Raw genomic sequence first — 21,242 nt, forward strand, 5'->3', positions numbered from 1 at the left:
TAGTGTGTGTCTTACAATCGATGGCGTCTTACAATCGAAGAAATACGGTACTTGAAAGCTAACACCCCCCTTCCGTTCCTCATAAATTTACCTTAGACAGTTGCCCACTCCAGAGCTCCTGTGTGCCCTCCAGCATGCATGGCACCCAGCAGGGGTGGGGGGCAGCGGGGAGGGGAGAGAGAGAGAGAGAGAGAGAGAGAGAATCTTGCCTAGGCGATTGGGCCTCACTCCTTTTAACGGAGGAGCACATCCGGGCATGCAAAGGAATGTGCACAGGTCTGTTTCCTCCACTGAAAAATAAACCTGTTGTAGGCAAGGGAAACTCCATGTCTGCATTCGAACTTGTGCACCCATCAGAAATCAAGGGCTGGGGCTGGGGTTGCTGCTGCTGCTACTCTGAAATAGTGGGAAGTAGAAGAAAAGTTTCTGAGGATCTCTGTGCTCCAGAAATTGTTGGAACATAGAATCATAGAATAGTAGTTGAAAGGGGCCTCTAACGCCATCGAGTCCAACCCCCTGCTCAATGCAGGAATCCACCCTAAAGCATCCCTGACAGAGGGTTGTCCAGCTGCCTCTTGAAGGCCTCTAGTGTGGGAGAGCCCACAACCTCCCTAGGTAACTGATTCCATTGTCGTACTGCTCTAACAGTCAGGAAGTTTTTCCTGATGTCCAGCTGGAATCTGGCTTCCTTTAACTTGAGCCCGTTATTCCGTGTCCTGCACTCTGGGAGGATCGAGAAGAGATCCTGGCCCTCCTCTGTGGGACAACCTTTTAAGTCTTTGAAGAGTGCTCTCATGTCTCCCCTCAGTCTTCTCTTGACGTAGGACAACCTTGAACTCTTAAGTTGTGAAGCCCTCTGGATTGTGGCTGCATCCAGCTGCAGTGTAGACCATGCAGTTAGATTGTTCATCAGTGTGCAGCTGATGTGCAGCTGAACTGTGGCAGATTATAGTCTGCTTGGCTTGGATGCACACCGAAAATGAGAAGCTGACCAAGGTGGAGACAGACTCACTGGCCTGGTTCAGGCAACACGCTAAACCATGCTGCTTAACCACAAAATGGTTAAGAGAACGCATTAACCAGGCAGGCCATTGTTCTCTTTGCTCGCTTCTGAATTCTTCTCAAGTTGTCAAAATCTTTCTTGGAACCTATCCCAACGCCATCTTATCAGTAATGATTAGATCAGTACTGTGGTTTCCCAAGCCATGGGCAGGAAGATTTAATGTGTGGACATATTCTAGAATTGCATTAGCTTTTGGTGCTGCAGCATTGCAGCCTTGGCTCGTTTTCAGTTTGTTGTCTGGGATGTAGAGGGTCGACTGGGATGTAGAGGGTTGTTACCCTGCGCCAACACACGCTACTAGGGTACCACACAGGCTTTCCTTGCTCTGCTCTGGGTTTCCCTTGGAACCTGCAAGCTCCACCTACTAGCCATAGCAGCCCAGCTGTTGTTCATATGATCATTTATACCAGGATGAAAGGGAGGAGACTCAAGGGTGTCTGGTCTTGCCACGGGTTGTTGACTCCCTCTTAACTTACTCCAACCTTCGATTCACCCCTTGGGCAGGCAGACACATTGGAGGTTGACGTGAGTTCAGGAGTTGTTGTCCGTGGGCAGCTGATCGTGTAAACAGGGCTTGTGTTGACTTCCATTTGATGTTTTCACTTAACAGTGTTTCCTTTTGCTACAATTGTCTAGAACTGGGTTGAATATTTGTGAGAAGATTGTATCTGGCAACTCCAGGAGGGGATTTGCTTGGTGCCAGTCTGGATCTGAAATTCACTCTCCACCCAAAGGTCACCAGGAGTTCTCCCCTTTCTCCCCCCCCCCATCCAAGGAAAATCCAAACAAGAACGAGGCTATGAGGTTCCCAGCAGCAAGCGCTCCGTGTTGCACATACCTGGAGTGCTCTGTACATCCTGCTGCCGAGACACCGGGGCAAGAATGTTCTGCCTAAGGAAAACCATAAAGCTTGAAATATCCTGTTTTCATCCCACACAGTGGCTTAGTTGGACATTTGCAGTTGGGCTCATTCAGCCCTTGGAGTGAACTTCTTTCTCTACACAGGCCTCTTTCGGGCGTGCGCAGGATCTGATGCCCGCTGCAAAGGGCCTTGCTAGATTTGCCGCATTTCCTTTTGCTCTTAAAGCATTGCCCATTTATTTTGGAGCACCCCTCTGCTCAAATACTGGTGCTCTTTTTTCTAGAAGGCACCAGTCCCATAAGCTTCTGCCAGAGAAGTCTGTGGGTTTGGGGCTTTCCACGCTAGGCTGAGGGAGCAGTCCTAAGCTTGCCCACTATGCCATGCAGGCTGTGAGTGATGGGAGTTGCAGTTTAACACATCTGGAGAGCACCTGGTTGGGGAAGAGTGCATTAGAGAATAAACCCTATCAAGTGCCAAGGTACAGATTTCTGAGTAAACGTACATCGCACTACGCCAATAATTTCTCTCTTCGCTTTCCTCATTTTACTGCTGCCCCTGCCCCACCTCCTCTCCTTGCCAGGTGCAAACAAGACACAGCCCCCCCCCCCCGCACCTGTCATAGAATCATAGAATCATAGAATCATAGAATAGCAGAGTTGGAAGGGGCCTACGAGGCCATCGAGTCCAACCCCCTGCTCAATGCAGGAATCCACCCTAAAGCATCCCTGACAGATGGTTGTCCAGCTGCCTCTTGAATGCCTCTAGTGTGGGAGAGCCCACAACCTCCCTAGGTCACTGGTTCCACCGTCGCACTGCTCTAACAGTTAGGAAGTTTTTCCTGATGTCCAGCCGGAATCTGGCTTCCTTTAACTTGAGCCTGTTATTCCGTGTCCTGCACTCTGGGAGGATCGAGAAGAGATCCTGGCCCTCCTCTGTGTGACAACCTTTTAAGTATTTGAAGAGTGCTCTCATGTCTCTCCACAATCTTCTCTTCTCCAGGCTAAACATGCCCAGTTCTTTCAGTCTCTCTTCATAGGGCTTTGTTTCTAGACCTCTGATCATCCTGGTTGCCCTCTTCTGAACACGCTCCAGCTTGTCTGCGTCCTTCTTGAATTGTGGAGCCCAGAACTGGACACAATACTCTAGATGAGGCCTAACCAGGGCCGAATAGAGAGGAACCAGTACCTCACGTGATTTGGAAGCTATACTTCTATTAATGCAGCCCAAAATAGCATTTGCCTTTCTTGCAGCCATATCACACTGTTGGCTCATATTCAGCTTGTGATCTACAACAATTCCAAGATCTTTCTCGTTTGTAGTATTGCTGAGCCAAGTGTCCCCCATCTTGTAACTGTGCATTTGGTTTCTATTCCCTAAATGTAGAACTTGGCATTTATCCCTATTAAATTTCATTCTGTTGTTTCCAGCCCAGCACTCCAGCCTATCAAGATCATTTTGAAGTTTGTTTCTGTCTTCCAGGGTATTAGCTATCCCACCCAATTTTGTGTCATCTGCAAATTTGATCAGCGTTCCCTGCACCTCCTCGTCCAAATCATTAATAAAAATGTTGAAGAGCACTGGGCCCAGGACTGAGCCCTGCGGCACCCCACTCGTTGCCTCTCCCCAGTTTGAGAAGGTTCCATTGATAAGTACTCTTTGAGTCCGATTCTGTAGCCAGCTGTGGATCCACCTAATAGTTGTTCCATCTAGCCCACTTTTAGCTAGTTTGTTAATCAGAATGTCATGTGGTACTTTGTCAAAAGCTTTGCTGAAGTCAAGATATATGACATCCACAGCATTCCCACAGTCCACAAGGGAGGTTATCCTATCAAAAAATGAGATCAAATTAGTCTGACAGGATTTGTTCCTGACAAATCCATGTTGGCTTCTTGTAATCACTGCATTGATTTCAAGGTGTTTACAGATTGACTTCTTTATAATCTGCTCCAGAATTATCCCAGGGATGGATGTCAGACTGACTGGTCTGTAGTTCCCAGGTTCCTCCTTTTTGCCCTTTTTGAAGATAGGGACAACGTTAGCCCTCCTCCAGTCGTCCGGCACCTCACCCGTCTTCCATGATTTTGCAAAGATAATAGGCAAAGGTTCTGAGAGTTCTTCCGCTAGCTCCTTCATTACTCTTGGATGCAGTTCATCGGGCCCTGGAGATTTAAACTCATTCAAGGAAATTAGGTGTTCTTTGACCATTTGTTTATCAATCTCAAACTGCAATCCTGTCCCCTCAACTTCTGCTTCACTTGTTCCAGGGGGGTCATAGACCCGCTTTTGGGAGAAGACCGAGGCAAAGTAGGAATTGAGCACTTCAGCCTTTTCTTTGTCATCTGTTATCAATTTGCCATCCTCATTAAGCAGTTGAACCACCATTTCTTTCCTCTGTCTTTTACTACTCACGTATCTGAAGAAAGCCTTTTTATTGCTTTTAGCATCCCTCGCTAATCTCAGCTCATTCACAGCTTTAGCATTCCTGACGCCATTTCGGCACTTCTGCGCCACTTGTCTGTACTCTTCTTTTGTAGCCTGGCCTTCCAGCCCTTGATTATCCAATACCCAGATAGCTTCAGCTATGGGGCAGTATATAAATGTAAATAATAATAATAATAATAATAATAATAATAATAATAATAATAATAATAGAGAACATTCTTGACATACATGAATTCCAAAAGTGGATGAACATAGTCCAATGAGTTTCAAACACATACCCATTTATTATTATTTTTTAAGACTGACCCTTCGCTGTCAGCCGTTCATTCACCAGTCATCTCCTGGATGCATCAGGGCAATAATTGATCTGCAGGTCCGGGACAGGACATTCTGTCTGCCCTAAACCATCCAGGAAGGACTCTTTGCAGTATTGCAGAGGATCTAGGGAAGACAACTTCAGAACCTGAGTGAGCCGTGTGTGATGAAGGGTTGCATCCCAGCATCTTCTGTTCCTTATGTGCTCCTCTCAAATCATGTGGTCTAGCCACTTGGAACAGTCAAGTGTCTTGGACAACCCTGCAGGATGGTGGCCGTAGTCTTTAAACAGTTGCTACTGCAAGCAACCATTTGGGTTGCTTGGTGCATTGGGTGGACTCTTCCATCCTCACTGAAGTGTAAGATTGGCCTTGGGAGTCCAGAAGAACGAAACTCTTCCAATAGCAAGATACCCTACCAATTTTGTTGCAGTGTCACTCCAGTAGATGCAAATATTGTATATCCAATGACCACAACCACATAGAAACATCACCTGTCACTGGCTGTATTGAACTGCTGCACTTACACACACGCACACAGTACAAAAGCTCCCTAAGTTCAGGCATTTTTGTCACAACAGAGTTGTCTCCTTCACAAACATTGTGTTAAGAATTTGGCATAATGAGCCATGCCTCAGCTGAACCACGACTTAGGTGATGCTGCCTAGTTTCTCTAAAAAGGCATTTATTTCTTCAAGATCACCTCTATTGTCCCCAATCAAATTAATATCAGGAAATAGGGTGATGGGGTGAGTTGGGCAGGAATCTGAGCTCTGCACATGTCCCTCACTGTAGTCTGGATCAGGGGTAAAAATGTGCAAAAGGATGTTAGACCCTCAGGGTGGATTCAAGCAGGCAGTTCTGCTACTGTGGGCTTCTTCTTCTTCTTCTTCTTCTTATTATTATTATTATTATTTCTTCTTCAAACAACCGCAAAGAGGTTTAAAGAGATTGTGGTCATCATATAGACTTTGAAGATAGATTAATTTTTTTATGGGCTACTAGTCGCATCTAATCAATGTCCTTGAGAGGTTTTTCTAAAAAGCATATTCAGTTTTTTTGTGAGAAGGTATTGCTTTGTATGGTTTTTTTGGTTTTTGTTTAAATCCTTAGCAATAGCACCCCCCCCACCCACCCCTGGTAATATCTTCTCTTAGGATTCTCTAGATCGCCTTGTAGAAATGCAATGCATTGCTTTGAAGTATTTCCTATTCTTTCAGCTAACCCCCAAATTTCCTCAAGGTTAATGTCTGTTCCACTTTTATAACCTTATGCGGCGCGGGGGGGGGGGGGGCGGCGGGGGGGGCAGAGGACAGAAGGGGTTGGCAAGAACGGTTCAGCAAATGCCCACTAGAGGGCGCAGGGGTTTTAGCCTAAAGGTCTGCGAGAACCATGGTGCGGGTGGTGGAGAGAACGGCGGGATTTCTCTCCATGGGAAGATTTGCAAAATCCCAGCAAGCTGGAGTATCACGGAAGGATTGGAGCAGAGTTGGAGAGATGCAGGGCTCAGCCCCCCCCTCCACTTCATCCCTTATTTGCTGTAGGGAGAGGGGGCCACGGCTGGCCCTGAGACGCAGCAGGGATGAAGAAGCAACCTGCTTCAGGTGACAGAGGGGCAGAGGATGGGTCCAGAAACAGGGTCCAAATGGTGCAATGAGACTTTTAAAGTGTGCGCTATTTGGGCTCTGCTTCAGGCCGCAAAATCTCTTGGGGCGGCAATGGAGGAGGGGGCCGCTGCATTTGCTTCTTTGGGGAGGAGGGTTGCCAGATTACAACCAGACCAGAGGTTGCATTTGCAGCCTTCTTCTGCCCCAGTTCCTTCTGTGGTTCTTCCGCCTGCTGGGCAGCTTCTTGCATCCTACAGCAGGGCAGGGCAGGGCAGGGCAGGGCAGGGCAGAGGAGGCGGTGGAGCAGGGCGGGAGAAGCCACAGTGGCAGCCTTTTTAGGGTCTGTGGATCTCCTGCAGGAAAACATGGGAGCCAAAGATTATTGAAGCTGCTGATCCGGATCCGGTTTTAAATGCCATGAACGCTGCACTAAAGAAGGGTGCCTCTGAGACTGTGCAGAAGTCATGTCCCGTCCCCCCCCCCCACTCACCATTGAGTCTGGAGCGGGTTCCTCTCTTATGTCCGGGGCCAGAGGCACAGCTTGCAGACGTCCAAGTGAAGTGTTAGCGTAGCGCTTCCCTTCTGAAAACAAAACCAGTGTAACTAAATGATGGAAGCACCGTTGAGAATCTACTGGGTGAAACTGCAGGCGGCAACTAGCATCTCTCCCTTCTCTCTGTTGACTTCCTCCCAGCCGAAATTTAGAATATAAGCTCCTTGGGGCAGAGCTCTGCCCGTTGGCTGGTTTTATTCCAGAAAGCAGGGTGGTGGAACCCTGCCTGGTGCTCCGGGGCTCCCCGGGTGGCCATAAAATACCAAGAAACAATAAAAGCAAGTACCAGGATGGAAATAAGACCAGCAAGATGCACTAGACTCAGTTCCCAAATGCGAGGGAGAATGAAAGGGCCTTCCCCATCAGGCCGGTGCCAGGTGAGCCTCTCCGGATTTGCTGAAAGTGTGGTCAGTGCCTCTGCCTCTGTCAGCTGCGCTTTGGTCACGTCCTCAGGAAAAGACAGTCTGCATGTTTCAGCTGGGTCTGCCCAGTGCATAGTAGGTGGACCACGCCGCGTGCCTGCGTCTGCCTGAGGGCTGCAGTATTTCCTGCGCTTTCCCCTTCCTGCCTGTGCTACGGTGGCAGTGTGCCGCGTGGAGGAGCCCTGCCCTGCCAGATGTCTGCTGCCAACAATCACAGGGGCCTGGCTGCCCTTGGCACTGAATGCCAGGGAAATACTACTGATCCTGACAGGCCCAATCACAAGGGTATTTCACACTTCCCTCCCTCCTCAGGTGGTCCTGGGAGTGTGAAAGAGGCCTATCCGCCCCCCCCTCGAGCTTGGGGAGGGAAAAGGCTGGTGCTATGGCCAGCCTGTGATTGTTGGCAGTGGACATCTGGCAGGGCTGGGCTCCTCCATGGGGCACACTGCCACCTTGCCCAGGCTTGGCAAGGCAGTGCTCTTGTCAGATTTTACTAGTGACAGCTTCAACACACACACACACACACACACCCTTCACCCACCCACATCTCTTGGAACTGAGCAGAGTGTTCTTCTGCTGACGTAAAAATAGAACCAATGAAGCAACCTCTGCAAGTGTGGAATCGATTCTCCGGAAAGGAGAACGCCCTGGCTGGTGTCTTTTCCACTTTCCTTTCACTCCTGGGGCACCCGGATGGCTCTAGCTGTGGGGATCAAGAGCGGCCCCCCGTGCCTCAATGGACGGTCATTTCCCTGCTGCTCCCTCTGGCTGGTCATCGTGGCTGGATGGATCAGCCTCATTCCTGCTCATGCCAGTTTTGCATGTGTCGATTCGTAAGTCCGTTCATCCCACTTTGGAGTTAATCTGCAATTAAAAGGAAAAACCCACACCAAGTGCATCTATAAATCCATATCTCTGAATGCGTTTTCTCATAAAAAGTACTTTGAAATGTATTTTCTCTCTGACCATGCATTTATAAGCATTAATTCTTTGCGATGAGAACCACATCACAAACTCTGGCGAAGTATGAAATCTGAAGGGTAACAGCATTTCAATCAGGCTGGGAGGTTTGGATTGGCTCTGTTCTTCGTTGGCCCCATGGACCGGCGTGGGATGAACATGAGCTCTGCCCTTGCCCCCGTCTTGCAAGGAGAGCAGAGGCAGCCCAAAGGACTACGAAAGGGGCTGCTTGTCCTCCTTGGGCTGATGGCAGACGTGTGAATGCAGGAAATGGGTGTTTGCAAACAGGTACAGGGTACCGGGACGCTGTTCTCGGTGGGGAGTCCGTACTGGCCACAACTGCCTATTGAGTACATCTTCGGTGACAAGTTTAGCTTTGGTGTTGGTGTAAGGCACCCAAAGGCCCATGACCTTGCCTGACTCTCTTTGGGGGTAGACGATGCCCCGTGTTGAGGCTTGGTGCTTAATTGTCCGAAAGGAAAGCCATTTGAAATCGGGTCTGCTTAGAAATGCCACCTCCTACCCTGGAACTCGCTCTTAATTCCAGACACACAAAGAGGTCCACAGGGGAGAGAAAGGCACTCTGCACATGGGCAGAGGCATGCTCAGACTCACTGTAGGTTTGTGAGTTGAGCCTGCCGTTGAACAGGTTCAGTCCTGATGTTCAGCCCTGTCGGGATTAATCTTCCTCCCTCGTGTTTTTTAGGCTTACTTCTCCTCACCTCTTCTCTTCCAGACGATGAAAAAAAGGCAGCTGCATCACAGGGCCTAATCCCATGAAGGCTGTTTCCTTTTTAAAATCTCCTTGGATACAGAAAGATCCGCTTCATAGTGGCTCAGGCCAATGGTCGATTGATGCCAGTAACGTTCAGCTTGGCTGCCAGTGACTCTCCAAGGCAAAGGGTCTTCCCAGGGTGACCGTCTGGAGACCTGCCAGTTGCTCTATATGCCATGGACCTTAAAAAAAACAACCTCTCAGTGGCACAGACCTCTAGGAGGGCAATCCCACCTGGGTCTGTTCCTTCGGCTCTGGCCTCCATCTTGTTCTGTGTTTACCTATAAGGAGGCATGGGGGCAGAGGATGCCTCCTGCCCCTGGACCCCTCCCCCCAACCCTGGCCGAGGTGGGTAAGGCCTGGCTCTGCTTATGAACCGGACATGGCTGGTCGTGACACAATGGCCATTGAAAGATCAGGGCTGTTATTTGATCAAATAACACCCCCCCCCCCCATGAAAGGTGCTGTACGTTAGCAAAGCAGGGCAATCCTGTTAGACAAATGTTCTTCCCCCAGGGACAGGATCCCAGGGACACCCAGGGACAGAATACCCTCTGTCGCTGAAGTGTGGAGTCGTGCTTAGGCGCTGATTGGATCCTGTCCCTGGGTGAAGAACATTGATCTAACAATCCCGTTCAGGAAACTGTTACGTTCTGTGTGCAGCTCCTGATGGCCGGGTGGGGTGGGGTGGCGGAATTCTCACATTTACAGCTTGAAAGGGTTAGCCTCCCGCTGGCGTTTGCTGGCTAAAAGCGGGGCTCGGGGCTCCCTTTGCCTTCCTGAATTCAGCCCTCCCCCCACTCCCCCTGCCACCCCCCAAGACCGCGACATGAGCAGGATGTCGGCAGAAGTCGTACAGGACCGCCTGACCTTTACCTTGGCGCGTGCTTCCTTGCTGCTGGAGCTGGGAGGCCCAGAGCATGGCAGTGCACGTGTACGTTCATAAAAAGTAAGCCAGCATTCTCTTTCCGCCCAGGCCCTCTGGGAAGAGGGGGAGGCAACGTGGGGCAGGACGTAAACACGAACTGCCGAGCTGAGCACTCGCGGGAGGCGAGGTTGCAAGAGCTTTGCTTGCTGTCCAGAGATGCTACTGTGTGGACCACAAGTGGCACCCTCCGCTGCCGACAAAGGCCACTGGCAGTTTACATTGGCCAAGGCCGGCCAAGGCATTTTGCTGGGCCAGATGTCTCTGCCACGCAACCCCAGAGCCCGGGCAACTAGTCCAACATCCTGGACTGGGTGCAGCAGGCACATCTCTTGGATTGCACCTGGCTTCCTGGGCATCCCAAAAAGCGTTGCTGTGCTCTGCTGTTTGCCTGCCTTGGTCCCTCCATGAAAGAGTAAACAATGGTCCAGCTGAGATGCTCTCCTAGAGGAGAGGGCGTTCCTCTCTCTCTCTCTCTCTCTCTCTCTCTCTCTCTCTCTCTCTCTCTCTCTGGCTCACTGCTGAGCTTTCAAGAACGTTCACTTTGCAGAAACGTCACAGGCACTGTGTTCCGTTCTTTGCCCTCCCAACAACCCGGTCAGGTGGGTTGTCATTATTCTCATTTCATAGATGAGGCTGAAAGAAGCCAATTAGCCAAAAGCTGCAGATATTGGAATACAGACTGTATAAGGAGGACACACTGCTTCCATCATGAATGATGCGTTCATGTAAAAACGGTCACTTCTCTCTTCAAAACATACAAGCAGGGAGAATCCTTCTCCTGGCTGTGTTTCTTTCAAAGAAAAAAGAGGTGGTCTATTAAGGTGTGAGTCATTCAGAATTGGTGCAATATGCCTATGCTTTGTAGCTAGGGGTAGTGCTCAGCTTAAAACCAAAGCAAATCCCTTTCATAAGATGCAGCCCAGAGTGCATTGCAGAAGTCAGGCTGGGTTTTAAGTGAACTGGGTTTCCTGTTGCCAATTGCAATTTATGTATTATTCCATTGATTGGCTTGCCTTTTTCACACCACCTGTGGAAGGTGGTCCTTCCAATGAGCTCACGGTTGTACGTAGGCTTCTCCTTTCCCATTCCATCCTTGGGTTGAATTCAGCTGAGAGATAATGACTGGCCGAAAGCCCCCTGATGACTGTCAGGACTGAGTCACACACTGCCCAGCTATTGAATTTGCCGTTGGCTTGAATTGCCATTGACTTCTGTTGTCCCTCTTTATGCTCCATTCTCCCTCAGCCCATGTGTATCAGCAAGCGAGAGAATCATAAAATACGGATCTTCACTTTGGGTTTTGCTCTGATCTTCACTCTCCATCTAGCCTACCTTTAAGCAGAGACGCCCTGTTGTCCAAATGGCCATGCTGCACAGTCTGGGAAAGACTTCAGTATCCTTGCAATAGTGCAAGGGATCCGAAGGGGCGCTTGATCGGACTGAATAGCAGTTTCACTGACATGCGGAAAGTTTTGATGCCCCCAACCAGTGCTTTGGGCTGCGTCTGTGTCTGGGCAGTTCTGTCCATGACTAAATACTAGTCAAGGGACAACTTGTTTATTTATTTATTGCATTTTTATACCACCCAGTAGCCGAAGCTCTCTGGGTGGCTCACAAGGTAGCTCTGTGTCCCTATGTGCATAATCTTGAGGCATGCATATCTATCCATCAATCAAGCCATCAATCAATCACCACTAAATTATATGGTTGTTTCTTTTTTCTTTCTTTCAGGTGTTCTCCAAAATATTCAGCCATGAAGCCCTGGAGAGCTACCTTCCAAAGATCCAGCTGGTGATCCAAGACACGCTGAGGGCTTGGAGCAGCAACCCAGAATCCATCAATGTCTATTATGAAGCACAGAAGCTCACCTTCCGCATGGCCATCCGGGTCCTGCTTGGATTCCGGATCCCAGATGAAGAACTCAGCCACCTCTTTGAGGTCTACCAGCAGTTTGTGGAGAATGTCTTCTCTTTACCTGTAGACCTGCCTTTTAGTGGCTACCGGAAGGTAAGAGATGCCTCAATCAGGGCATGGCTTGGAAGGTTGGGGCAAGTTCCATAGTTCAGTGGTAGAGCATTTGATTTGACTCCAGAAGGTTTTAGGTTTAGTCTCTGGGATTCACCAGATCAGGTTGTGATAGCTGATGGGAAAGTCTCTGCCCGACACCCTGGAGAGCCTCTGCCGGTCAGTGTTGTCAATACTGGGCTAGATGGACCAAAGGTGTGACTCAGCAGGAGGCAGCTACATATCTTCATAGTTACTTGGCATATGTCCAGGTGGCTCTTATTTGGTGGGATTTGGTGGGCTGTTTTGCTCTTTTTGTCCTGGCAGCCCAGATGTGTGGGGTTCTTCAGCCAGTAATGTTTCTACAGGAGAGGATAGGCCAACCATGAAAGAGAACTGCCCAGCGAGCCCTATTACCTGTGTTTTGCTGTCCGACAGCTATTTCAGGGGTTTAACCATCATTTTGTTTTCTTGTGCAGGGGATTCGTGCTCGAGAGCTATTGCAAAAGGGTTTAGAGAAAGCCATCCGGGAAAAGCTGCAAAACACTCAGGGCAAGGACTACTCTGATGCACTGGACCTCCTGATAGAAAGTGGCAAGGAGCATGGCAAGGAACTGACCATGCAGGAACTGAAGGTATGGAAAGACTTTCTCCTCTTCCCATCCAACCAGAGATCTGCAGCTCTTTCTGATACCACTAGGGGCACTAGACTAATTCTTGCATATGAAGGATTGTTAGAAACATCTCACAGAATGAACACAGTGGAGGCTGAACTCTACTGCAGTGCAACACAGACGCACTTCAGTAGAGACTTGAGAATTGCGAAGGATTATTGCTTCATAAGGAGTAGCTGTTTGTCCATTCTGGCGTCATGTCTCAATTCAGTTATTTGTAGTGTTCAAAGTTCTCTCGAATAAATCTCATCCTTACTCCTCTTTCTACCTAAAACGAAATCCAAAGTGAATTTGGAGGTTCCTGCTCAGATGTAACATCTTTAGGAATTTTGAGGGGTGCTAAAAGAGTTGTGATAAGGTTAGCTCAAGTCCCCATGGCATGGTTTTTTTTTGCTGGGATGGGAGAACAAGATGGTTCCCAAGTTCAAACGCTTTCCTACAGAGTGCCGACCATGGGTGCACTGCCTTTATTTATTATTTGATTTATTTATTACATTTCTGTACCACCCAATAGTTGAAGATCTCCAACCTGTGGCCCTCTTTGCCTTGCAGGATGGCACCCTTGAGTTGATCTTTGCTGCCTACGCTACCACAGCCAGTGCGAGCACCACTCTGATTATGCAGCTCCTGAAACATCCCGGGGTCCTGGAGAAGCTTCGCGAAGAGCTGAGGAGCAAAGGGATCCTCCACAATGGTTGCCTCTGTGAGGGCTCCATCCAGCTGGACACCATCAGTGGCCTCCATTACCTGGACTGCGTAATCAAGGAGGTCTTGCGACTCTTCACCCCCATCTCCGGAGGGTACAGGACGGTGCTGCAGACCTTTGAGCTGGATGTGAGTAGAGAGATCTCCCGTTAGCCCTCCCAGATCAAACGAGTCCCCCTTGGCATGTATTCATTTGAGAAAGTGGGTCTGGCATGTACCTGCTGGTGCTCTATCTAGGGAAAACCGTGTGGGTTTTGCGGGAGCAGACGAGTTTGTCTACATTTAATTATTTTTAGGGCTTATCAGTCACTTTCTGTAAAAATTGCCCAAGGTGACGTATGTACAGAAGTGGAAATGATCAAATGGACCACAATCAAAATGGTTTATTTGTAACCACCCTTTTAAGCTATGAACTGAAGGTAGTTTGTATCTAACCTTCAGGGAGGGCCTGATGGGGCTCAATGAGAGAGCCCCCTGCTTTGCACACGGGAAGTCCCAGGTTCAATCCTCAGCAGCCTCTCCAGGTGGGGCTGGAAAATCGCCTGCCTGAAACCCTGGAGAACCGTCGATGCCAGTCCGTGTTGACAATGCTGGGCTAGATGAATCAAAGTTCTGAGCCAGGATAAGGCAGCTTCCTGTGCTCCTTGGTTCCTAAATATTATTAGAAATGTATATAATTCTAAAACCCATGAAGTGTAACACCTTTTTCAGGCCAACTCAAAGATCACAAAAATGTGCAAGCTTTGGAGATCTCCAGATCTCTTCATCAGGCAAGATGTCACCAGAAGCAGGTGTGGGCAGGGAATAAGAGAGAGAGAGAGAGAGAAAGAGACTGACTAGATGTTGTATCAAGATGTCAGGTTTGAGGCAACAGCTGGATTTTATATATTCAAAGCTGGACAACCTACAATTGTCTCAACCTTTCTTCTTCTCAGTGGTCCAGGTGCACCGAAACCCAAAACTGTCAGATTACCTGACAGAGCCCAATTTGAATGCCCGCTACCCCCCTCCGCCATATCATCTTGAGTCTGACCATGCAGACAGCTTGACGCCAATATCTAATCAGCCTCCCCCCACCCCTTATTCCCCCTCCCCTGCCAACATCATTTTGGCAACATCTTGCCTGATGAAGAGATCTGGAGATCCCCAAATCTTGCACATTTTTGTGATCTCTGAGTTGGCCTAATAAAGGGATTGCACTCTATGGATTTACAGTCAACATGGCTGCCTTGTTCCTTTTGTACACAATTCTAAGTTCATTGGGTGGCGTCTCTCACTGGGGAAGGGGGCAGCTCTTTGGTGTGAGCCGTGTGCAGCTGGTATCCTGTGTCGTAGCCCTCAGAGTTGGCCTTGGGGGACACCTCTTCCGGAGATCCTTGGGGGCCCATTCACAATTTGATATCAAAATTGGGGGTCTGCAGACACATAATTGCTGTAACCAAACATCTAAATTGGGATGAGAAAAGTGAGGGTTGGATCCAGATGTTTGGATGGCATGGGGATTACTCATTGAGAGCAGATGGAATTTCCATCTAACAAAACACAATCTCATGGCTTGGCTGTCACAGCCCATACATCTTCCCAAGCGTCAAGAACTGAGTTCGTACCCTTTTGAATGGGCTCGCCAGGTGATTGATGCTCTGCTGCGCACAGCCACACATGAGAAACACACCAAGAGCTGCTATTCTGTGGGCACTTGTGCAGGAGACATGCCTTAGAAGTAAGAGAACTTGACCCAGCGCTTACTCATATGGTCCTCTTTATGTTGCAAAGCCACCCTCTGTTGCCTTGTTTCCATGGGGTTTCGGCTCATGGGAAGGGCTCTGACATAGGCTGAGCTCATGACTCAACATATCCCAGCTTAACCTTCTTCTCAGATGCTTTAAAGCTGTGGTGAATCACAGGATAGATCCAGACCACCCTTCCCCTACCCGCTCCAGCCGACAGCTGACATAGAGTTACGAGCTGACTGGAGCTGTGGGCAACTTGATTGCCTGATGGGCTTTGAGGAACACCTGATTGCTGCACGATGGACAAGCCACAAATATCAGTGAAACAGTCGTGGCTTCCCTCCAGCTGGGCATGCTCAGAATTTGCATGTGCTCCTTTCAGTAAACTGAAACCAGAGCTGCAGCTGATACGTTCCCTACAGGGAAATCTTGGCACTTGAAGTCCCTGGAAGCCAGTTTTTAATCCAACACTTATTTCTCAACACATCTACAGCATGTGCATTTAACCCTGAGCTAAGAGTGGCAAGTGCCTTCATATTATGGCTTACGACCTGGCAAGACTTTCATGGCATGTATAGATATGCCTACTGCTGCTACCTTGTTTTGGGACTCTACAGAACTGCTTCTCCCTTCCAATGGACCAAAGTCCTGACTCTGTCTCTTATTTCATAATGAGGACTGACTTATGTAGGTTTTAGTGGTGCCTGGTCCAGAACTCCTCTGCAGAATGGCTTCCAAAAGGCACTTCCATGGCTGGGCCTTTCTGCACTTGACCAAAGTTCACTCATGCAGTGAGAAGACTTGGTAGTAGCCCACCTCAGTCTTCTCTTCCGCTGTGTTGGAAAGGCTTACCACATATGAAACGGGTGTCTTGTGTAGTCTGGAGACAGGTGGTGCTAGAGCCCCAGGGCAGGCAGGGAGGCGGGCAGGCAGGGAGGGAGGGAGGGAGGGGCACCCTCCTTCATCTTTTCCCCCCTGCCCTGTTTGTTTCCCTGGTGTTCTTCCTAATTTCTGTTCCCTGTCCTTCTCTACAGGGTTTCCAAATCCCCAAGGGCTGGAGTGTCATGTACAGTATCCGGGACACTCATGACACAGCTCCTGTGTTCAAGGATGTGGACGTGTTTGACCCCGACCGTTTTGGACAGGACCGTACTGAAGACAAAGACGGCAGGTTCCATTACCTCCCTTTTGGTGGAGGTGTACGGACCTGTCTTGGCAAACATCTTGCCAAGCTGTTCCTCAAGGCACTAGCCATTGAGCTGGCCAGCACGAGCCGATTTGAATTAGCCACCAGGACTTTCCCTCGGATCACGCTGGTCCCTGTTGTCCACCCGGTTGATGGACTCAAGGTCAAGTTTTTTGGACTTGATTCAAATCAGAATGAAATCTTGACAGAAACAGAAACCATGTTGGGTGCCACTGTGTAAGCCAAATCCTTGGTCCGCTTCTCTTGGTTGGGGAGGTTGAGGGGCCTAGAATGGAGGAATGGAAAGGAAAGAGCAAAACCCACCACTGATGGAGATACGCCACCTCACCACCTTTTGTGGAACATCCTTGAGCAAAACTTCTCTGATGAATATGCCAAAACAATGGTGGTGTTTTAGTGTGATTGGGGGGTGGGGGTGGGGACAGATTGAGGAGCTCACCTTGATGGATTTTGTTTCATTTTTCTGAACACAAAGCAGAAGGGATTGTCTTGATCGTAGAAACAGTATATAAACATTTATATATTCTCTGAAATGGAAACATTTCTGCTGCAAGGAGAGGTTTGCTGCTGCTGCTGCTTCTGCTTCTGGAGAAAGACCTCTGCAATTAGCTAGCCATTGGAGTCCAGCTGTTCTGTCCTTTTGTGGGAGGTATATTCCCTAGCCGCAGTGCAGTGTGTGACCTCTGGCCAATCGTGACCAATAAAGTAACAGTGTTAAATCATCCAGTGAGATCCAACAGCACTTGGGGAGTATGTTTGCTTTCTCATTGAAAATGGCCAAGGGAGTCCCCAAGCAGGCCCTGGTACAAATCAGTATTGTCTTGTCGTGGTGGCGATGGTGGCCATGGGGCCCTTTCTCATGGTTCCAGAGCGAGTGCTTTGCTGTGTCACCTGGGTGTGTGAGGTCTCAAGCGGTGACTTTGGGACTGCTGCACCATTAGTGTTAATGCTCACGGGACATTTCTCATGTTGATGTTCACCTCCTTGCGTGTTTAAAATGTGTGTGGCGAAGTTAGGAAAAAATGGCTGAGGAAGACAAGCGTTTTTCTAAAACCTAAAGGCTTAGGCACAAGTATGAATCTATAGAGTCTGTGCAACCAAACCTTGTGTCTCATCCTTCTGACATCAATATGTGCTTCTTTGGCTATTTTGTGGCTGCTTCCCCTATACCTGTTCTAAAAATACTATCAGGGAAGTGTGATGTAGAAGAATTGGCCTGTGCATTCTCGGCTCCTGAGAGGAATGCTTCTACATCTGGTGACTGAGAAAACTCTTTGGTCACCCTTCTCCAAGGCCCAAATTCTTAACCAAATTCCAAAGCTTGTGCCCACCTTCCTTTTCGAGTATAGCGAGGGTGGAAGCCGCAAAGAGAGCGAAGATCATGAACAAATAACGTTTTCTGAAACTGCCCAACTGCTGCTATGCTGCCTGTATTTAAATCCCCTGCAGGCTCCATCCTGCCATACAACCTTCAAGACAGACCTTGGCTTCCGCAGGGGCTGTGGGCGTCTCTCAGTAGCCCACCTGTGTATTATAAGCCGTGGCATGTTTTCAGGTGCCTAAAGTTGTTTCTTTGCCTGGAGTGATTCGGGAATGAGTTTACCTGTTCATTGGAAACTGCAGGTGTTCCAATTAAACGGCCATATTTCTAGGGCCATCATTTGAATTCAAAATTGTGATTACTCACATTAATAGCCAAATTAACCACATTAAGGGGAAAAATAATATTTTTAGATACTGGACCAAGTAGTTGTTCTGGAGCAGGCTTCCTCAACCTGGGGTGCTCCAGATGTGTTGGACTACAACTCCCAGAATGCTGGGGCATTCTGGGAGATGCAGTCCAACACATCTGGAGCGCCCTAGGTTGAGGAAGGCTGTTCTGGAGTATTGCAAGCTTTCAGAGGCCACACTTTCCTCATCAGTCACAGGAGTTCAAAACACATCATGGCTGATAGTGGATTTATAAACCAAGGAGAAACAGGGTAAATGGGACTTGGGGTGTGTGTGTGTGTGTGTGTGACTATTCTAGCAATGCTTTCCATGTAACCAGAATACTTGACAACCACTCTCTCTCTCTCTTGTTCACTGAGGTCAGCCAATGGAGCAAAATCCGTGCCTAGTTTGCAGGTAGTTTCAAAGCCCCCTGAATGAATGGACTAGTTCTTGTTCTTGATTCTTTTATCAAAGCCATTTCAATGCCAAATAGTTTGCTGCCATCTTGTGCACAGTTTTAACCGTGCGTCAGTTGGATGGGCAGTCTGTGTGTATGCAAGTGTGTGGCAAAGTGGCAAGATTAAAATGGTCAATGGGATGAAGATGTGGAAAAGACTGAGGATGGTAAAGTTCATCCAAAGCCCTTTAATTTGGAGGAGGCCTGAAAAGGACTTAGGAATTGCAGCTGGGCCAAAACGACTTACCTTGTTTCTCACACTTATTTGAAAACTGGCGTCCACCTTTACATTCATGTTGTTTTGAGGCTGCTCCTGTTAGCATCATAGCATCATAGCATCATAGAATAGCAGAGTTGGAAGCGGCCTACAAGGCCATCGAGTCCAACCTCCTGCTCAATGCAGGAATTGAGCAGTTTCCTCTCATCTTTTTGCCCTCACTGTCTATGCAATAGTTTATCGTCCAATTGGCTATGGTGACCTAGCTAGTTTCTGCTGATGATATCAGGGCACTATGTTCAACTTGATGATGGATGCCCATAAAATAAGAAGCAGGTATGTTGTCGCAGCCAGTCAGGTTCAATGGCAGTGTGAGCAAACGAAGTCAGGTGGGCAGTGAGGGAGATGGGGGAGGGAAAGGGCGCCATGGAACAGCATCGGCGGCCCCTGGGTTCTCCTGGCTGCTGAACAGCATTGAAACAATGCAAGTGTTTCAACAATGCTTTCTTTATATTTTGGCAAACTCTTTGACTTTAAAAGCTGGAAAACCTGTGGTGGAGCCCTGGTAGTTGCATGGGGCACAAACCATGGAGAGGTTCTCTAGCACAACCTCCCTTGAGATGCCTGGGGCTGTGCGAATGCAACTCGCGTTCATTGCTGGGGAACTTTCACAAGGGCACCTCCTGATGGATTGGGTCCCATGCATTTCTTGTATTTTTGAAAACGGTGAAAAGTGTCACTTGAAGAGGGTTGCACCATTTCATCTGTTCCAAATTTGGGCCCTTAAGGCTCATCCTTGCAGCCCAGTCTGGTGGCCTCGAATGCCTGGTTAGCACAGAAGCGACACGTCCGTCCAGATGCCTGCTGAGATTCACCACTGCGCAAATGCGGTCCACCGCCACTGATCTAGCATCAAGAGGTGGGACTGCCAGGTCACAAAACACAACTTGCTTGACGGGTCGGGGCCCCGGCCTCCCTCTCCATCCTTGGAAATTAACCACTGCGTGCCTGTTGCCCTTCTTAATCCATCTTTGCACACTTTGTGGTCTTAAGATGCGCATAATAAAATGGTCACGTTGCAATTACAAGCAGTCCTTTTTACAGATCTCTTCTGGCTGTGTGTGTCTTTCTTAAAAATTGGCCCCTGATTTCACTTTTTACCCCACAAGCTTCCAAAGTAGAACTCTGGTCATTTTCGCAATACGTCAGGCCTCTCCTCCTGCTGATCCCTTAGGGGATCAGCATCCCCTAAGTAACCCAGTTGGTTGCCAGGGTGGGCAGCAATATCTCTACGGGCATCAGTGGAGTTGCCTGCCGCTGGAGAGGTGCATCCCAAGGTCCCTTCGCAGAGTTGTTGAGGGACGCCACCCCTCAAATTGCGCAATGCCTCCCTTGAACTGCCAAAATGCCTGCGGTTGGCCCAGGCATGGGTGGAGGGGGAGAAGATGAACAGCCGTGAAGCTTTAGACACCGAAGTACTTGTTATGATGGGGAACCGAGGAAGGGTTTGGTGCTTTATTAAAAATTCAACCAGTGATGATGGGGGCGGGCGGGCGGGCGGGGGGAAATGTAAGAGGTATACATCTATAAACTTTATATATCTATATATCTGTATACATGTGTGTATTGTATCTAGGCAAGGATAGCTCCTCTTTGATTTACCATTCCTAACTAATATAACTTGACTAAAATAAATAAATAAATTAAAATGTTACTGCAGTGGGTTTGCAGGATAAAGCACTTTCGAGACTCAGAATATGTTGTGTTTCTTTTTATTTCTTAGCACAGTTCCAATTTGCTATATTATTTTATACACAAAGGTGGTGTTTTTTTGTCTGAGTTTATAAACTATTATAATAATAATAATAATAATTATAATTATAAGTACTATTTTTGTTATAATTCAAATAGATATTTAGTATAAAAAAGTGTTGCTGTTTTTAAATATTTGTTATTTAGTAAAATATGATTTATCCCCATCGCCCTGCTCCTCCTTTTTCTTTGTTGTAAACCTTGTCTGGAAAAGAAAAAGAAAAAATAATAGGTTTTATCAGCATGGGACGCCGTGGAGTGGGAGGTTCTCCCGCACAAGCCTCATTGAAATGAACAGCAGTGGCACAAGCGCAGCACACTGGCATTGCTCCTGCTCATTTCAGTGAGGTGTGTGCAGGAGAACGTCCTACTCCATTGGGTTTGTTGTTTTAATATTAAAAGAAATAAGCACCTGTTTTGGTGCAGTGTGTAGATGTGTTTTGTGTCATGTGGTTTTTGATGTGTATATAATATTGGCGGTCAGTCCTCTAGGAAGCTCTCTCTCTCTCTCTCTCTCTCTCTCTCACGCCCACTCCGTTGAAAGGGTCGGAGGTCGTGGAGGCGCTCTAGTTTCGGCACGGCTCAGGCATGGACAAGGACATCCGGGTGGGCCTGTGTCTGTGATGTGTTGCAAAACAATGAATGTTGTGTATTTCGTGATCTTATAAAAGAAATAATCAACGTGGCTATTTTATAGACTTCCATAATAAAAAAAAACCTTGAATCTCCAGAACTTTTGATCTTTTTTTGGGAGAGAGGGGAATCTCTATTGGATCGAGGTCCAGTTGCAGCTTCGA

At 48.2% G+C, this 21,242-nt stretch overlaps 1 protein-coding gene across 1 annotated transcript in view; it reads left to right on the forward strand.

The window, feature by feature from the left end:
• The window catches only part of LOC134404443 (cytochrome P450 26B1), a 30,041-nt gene extending 13,393 nt beyond the window's left edge, over nucleotides 1-16,648 (forward strand). Inside the window, exons 3-6 of the mRNA XM_063135132.1 lie at nucleotides 11,658-11,933; nucleotides 12,410-12,565; nucleotides 13,157-13,438; nucleotides 16,074-16,648. Of these exons, the coding sequence (XP_062991202.1) occupies nucleotides 11,658-11,933; nucleotides 12,410-12,565; nucleotides 13,157-13,438; nucleotides 16,074-16,466 (1,107 nt within the window). The 3' untranslated portion in view covers nucleotides 16,467-16,648. The remainder of the gene's footprint in view (nucleotides 1-11,657; nucleotides 11,934-12,409; nucleotides 12,566-13,156; nucleotides 13,439-16,073) is intronic.
• The last annotated feature ends 4,594 nt before the right edge of the window (nucleotides 16,649-21,242 follow it).

The sequence above is a fragment of the Elgaria multicarinata genome, chromosome 10, assembly GCF_023053635.1.
Source record: "Elgaria multicarinata webbii isolate HBS135686 ecotype San Diego chromosome 10, rElgMul1.1.pri, whole genome shotgun sequence".
In the NCBI taxonomy this organism is placed as follows: domain Eukaryota; kingdom Metazoa; phylum Chordata; class Lepidosauria; order Squamata; family Anguidae; genus Elgaria; species Elgaria multicarinata.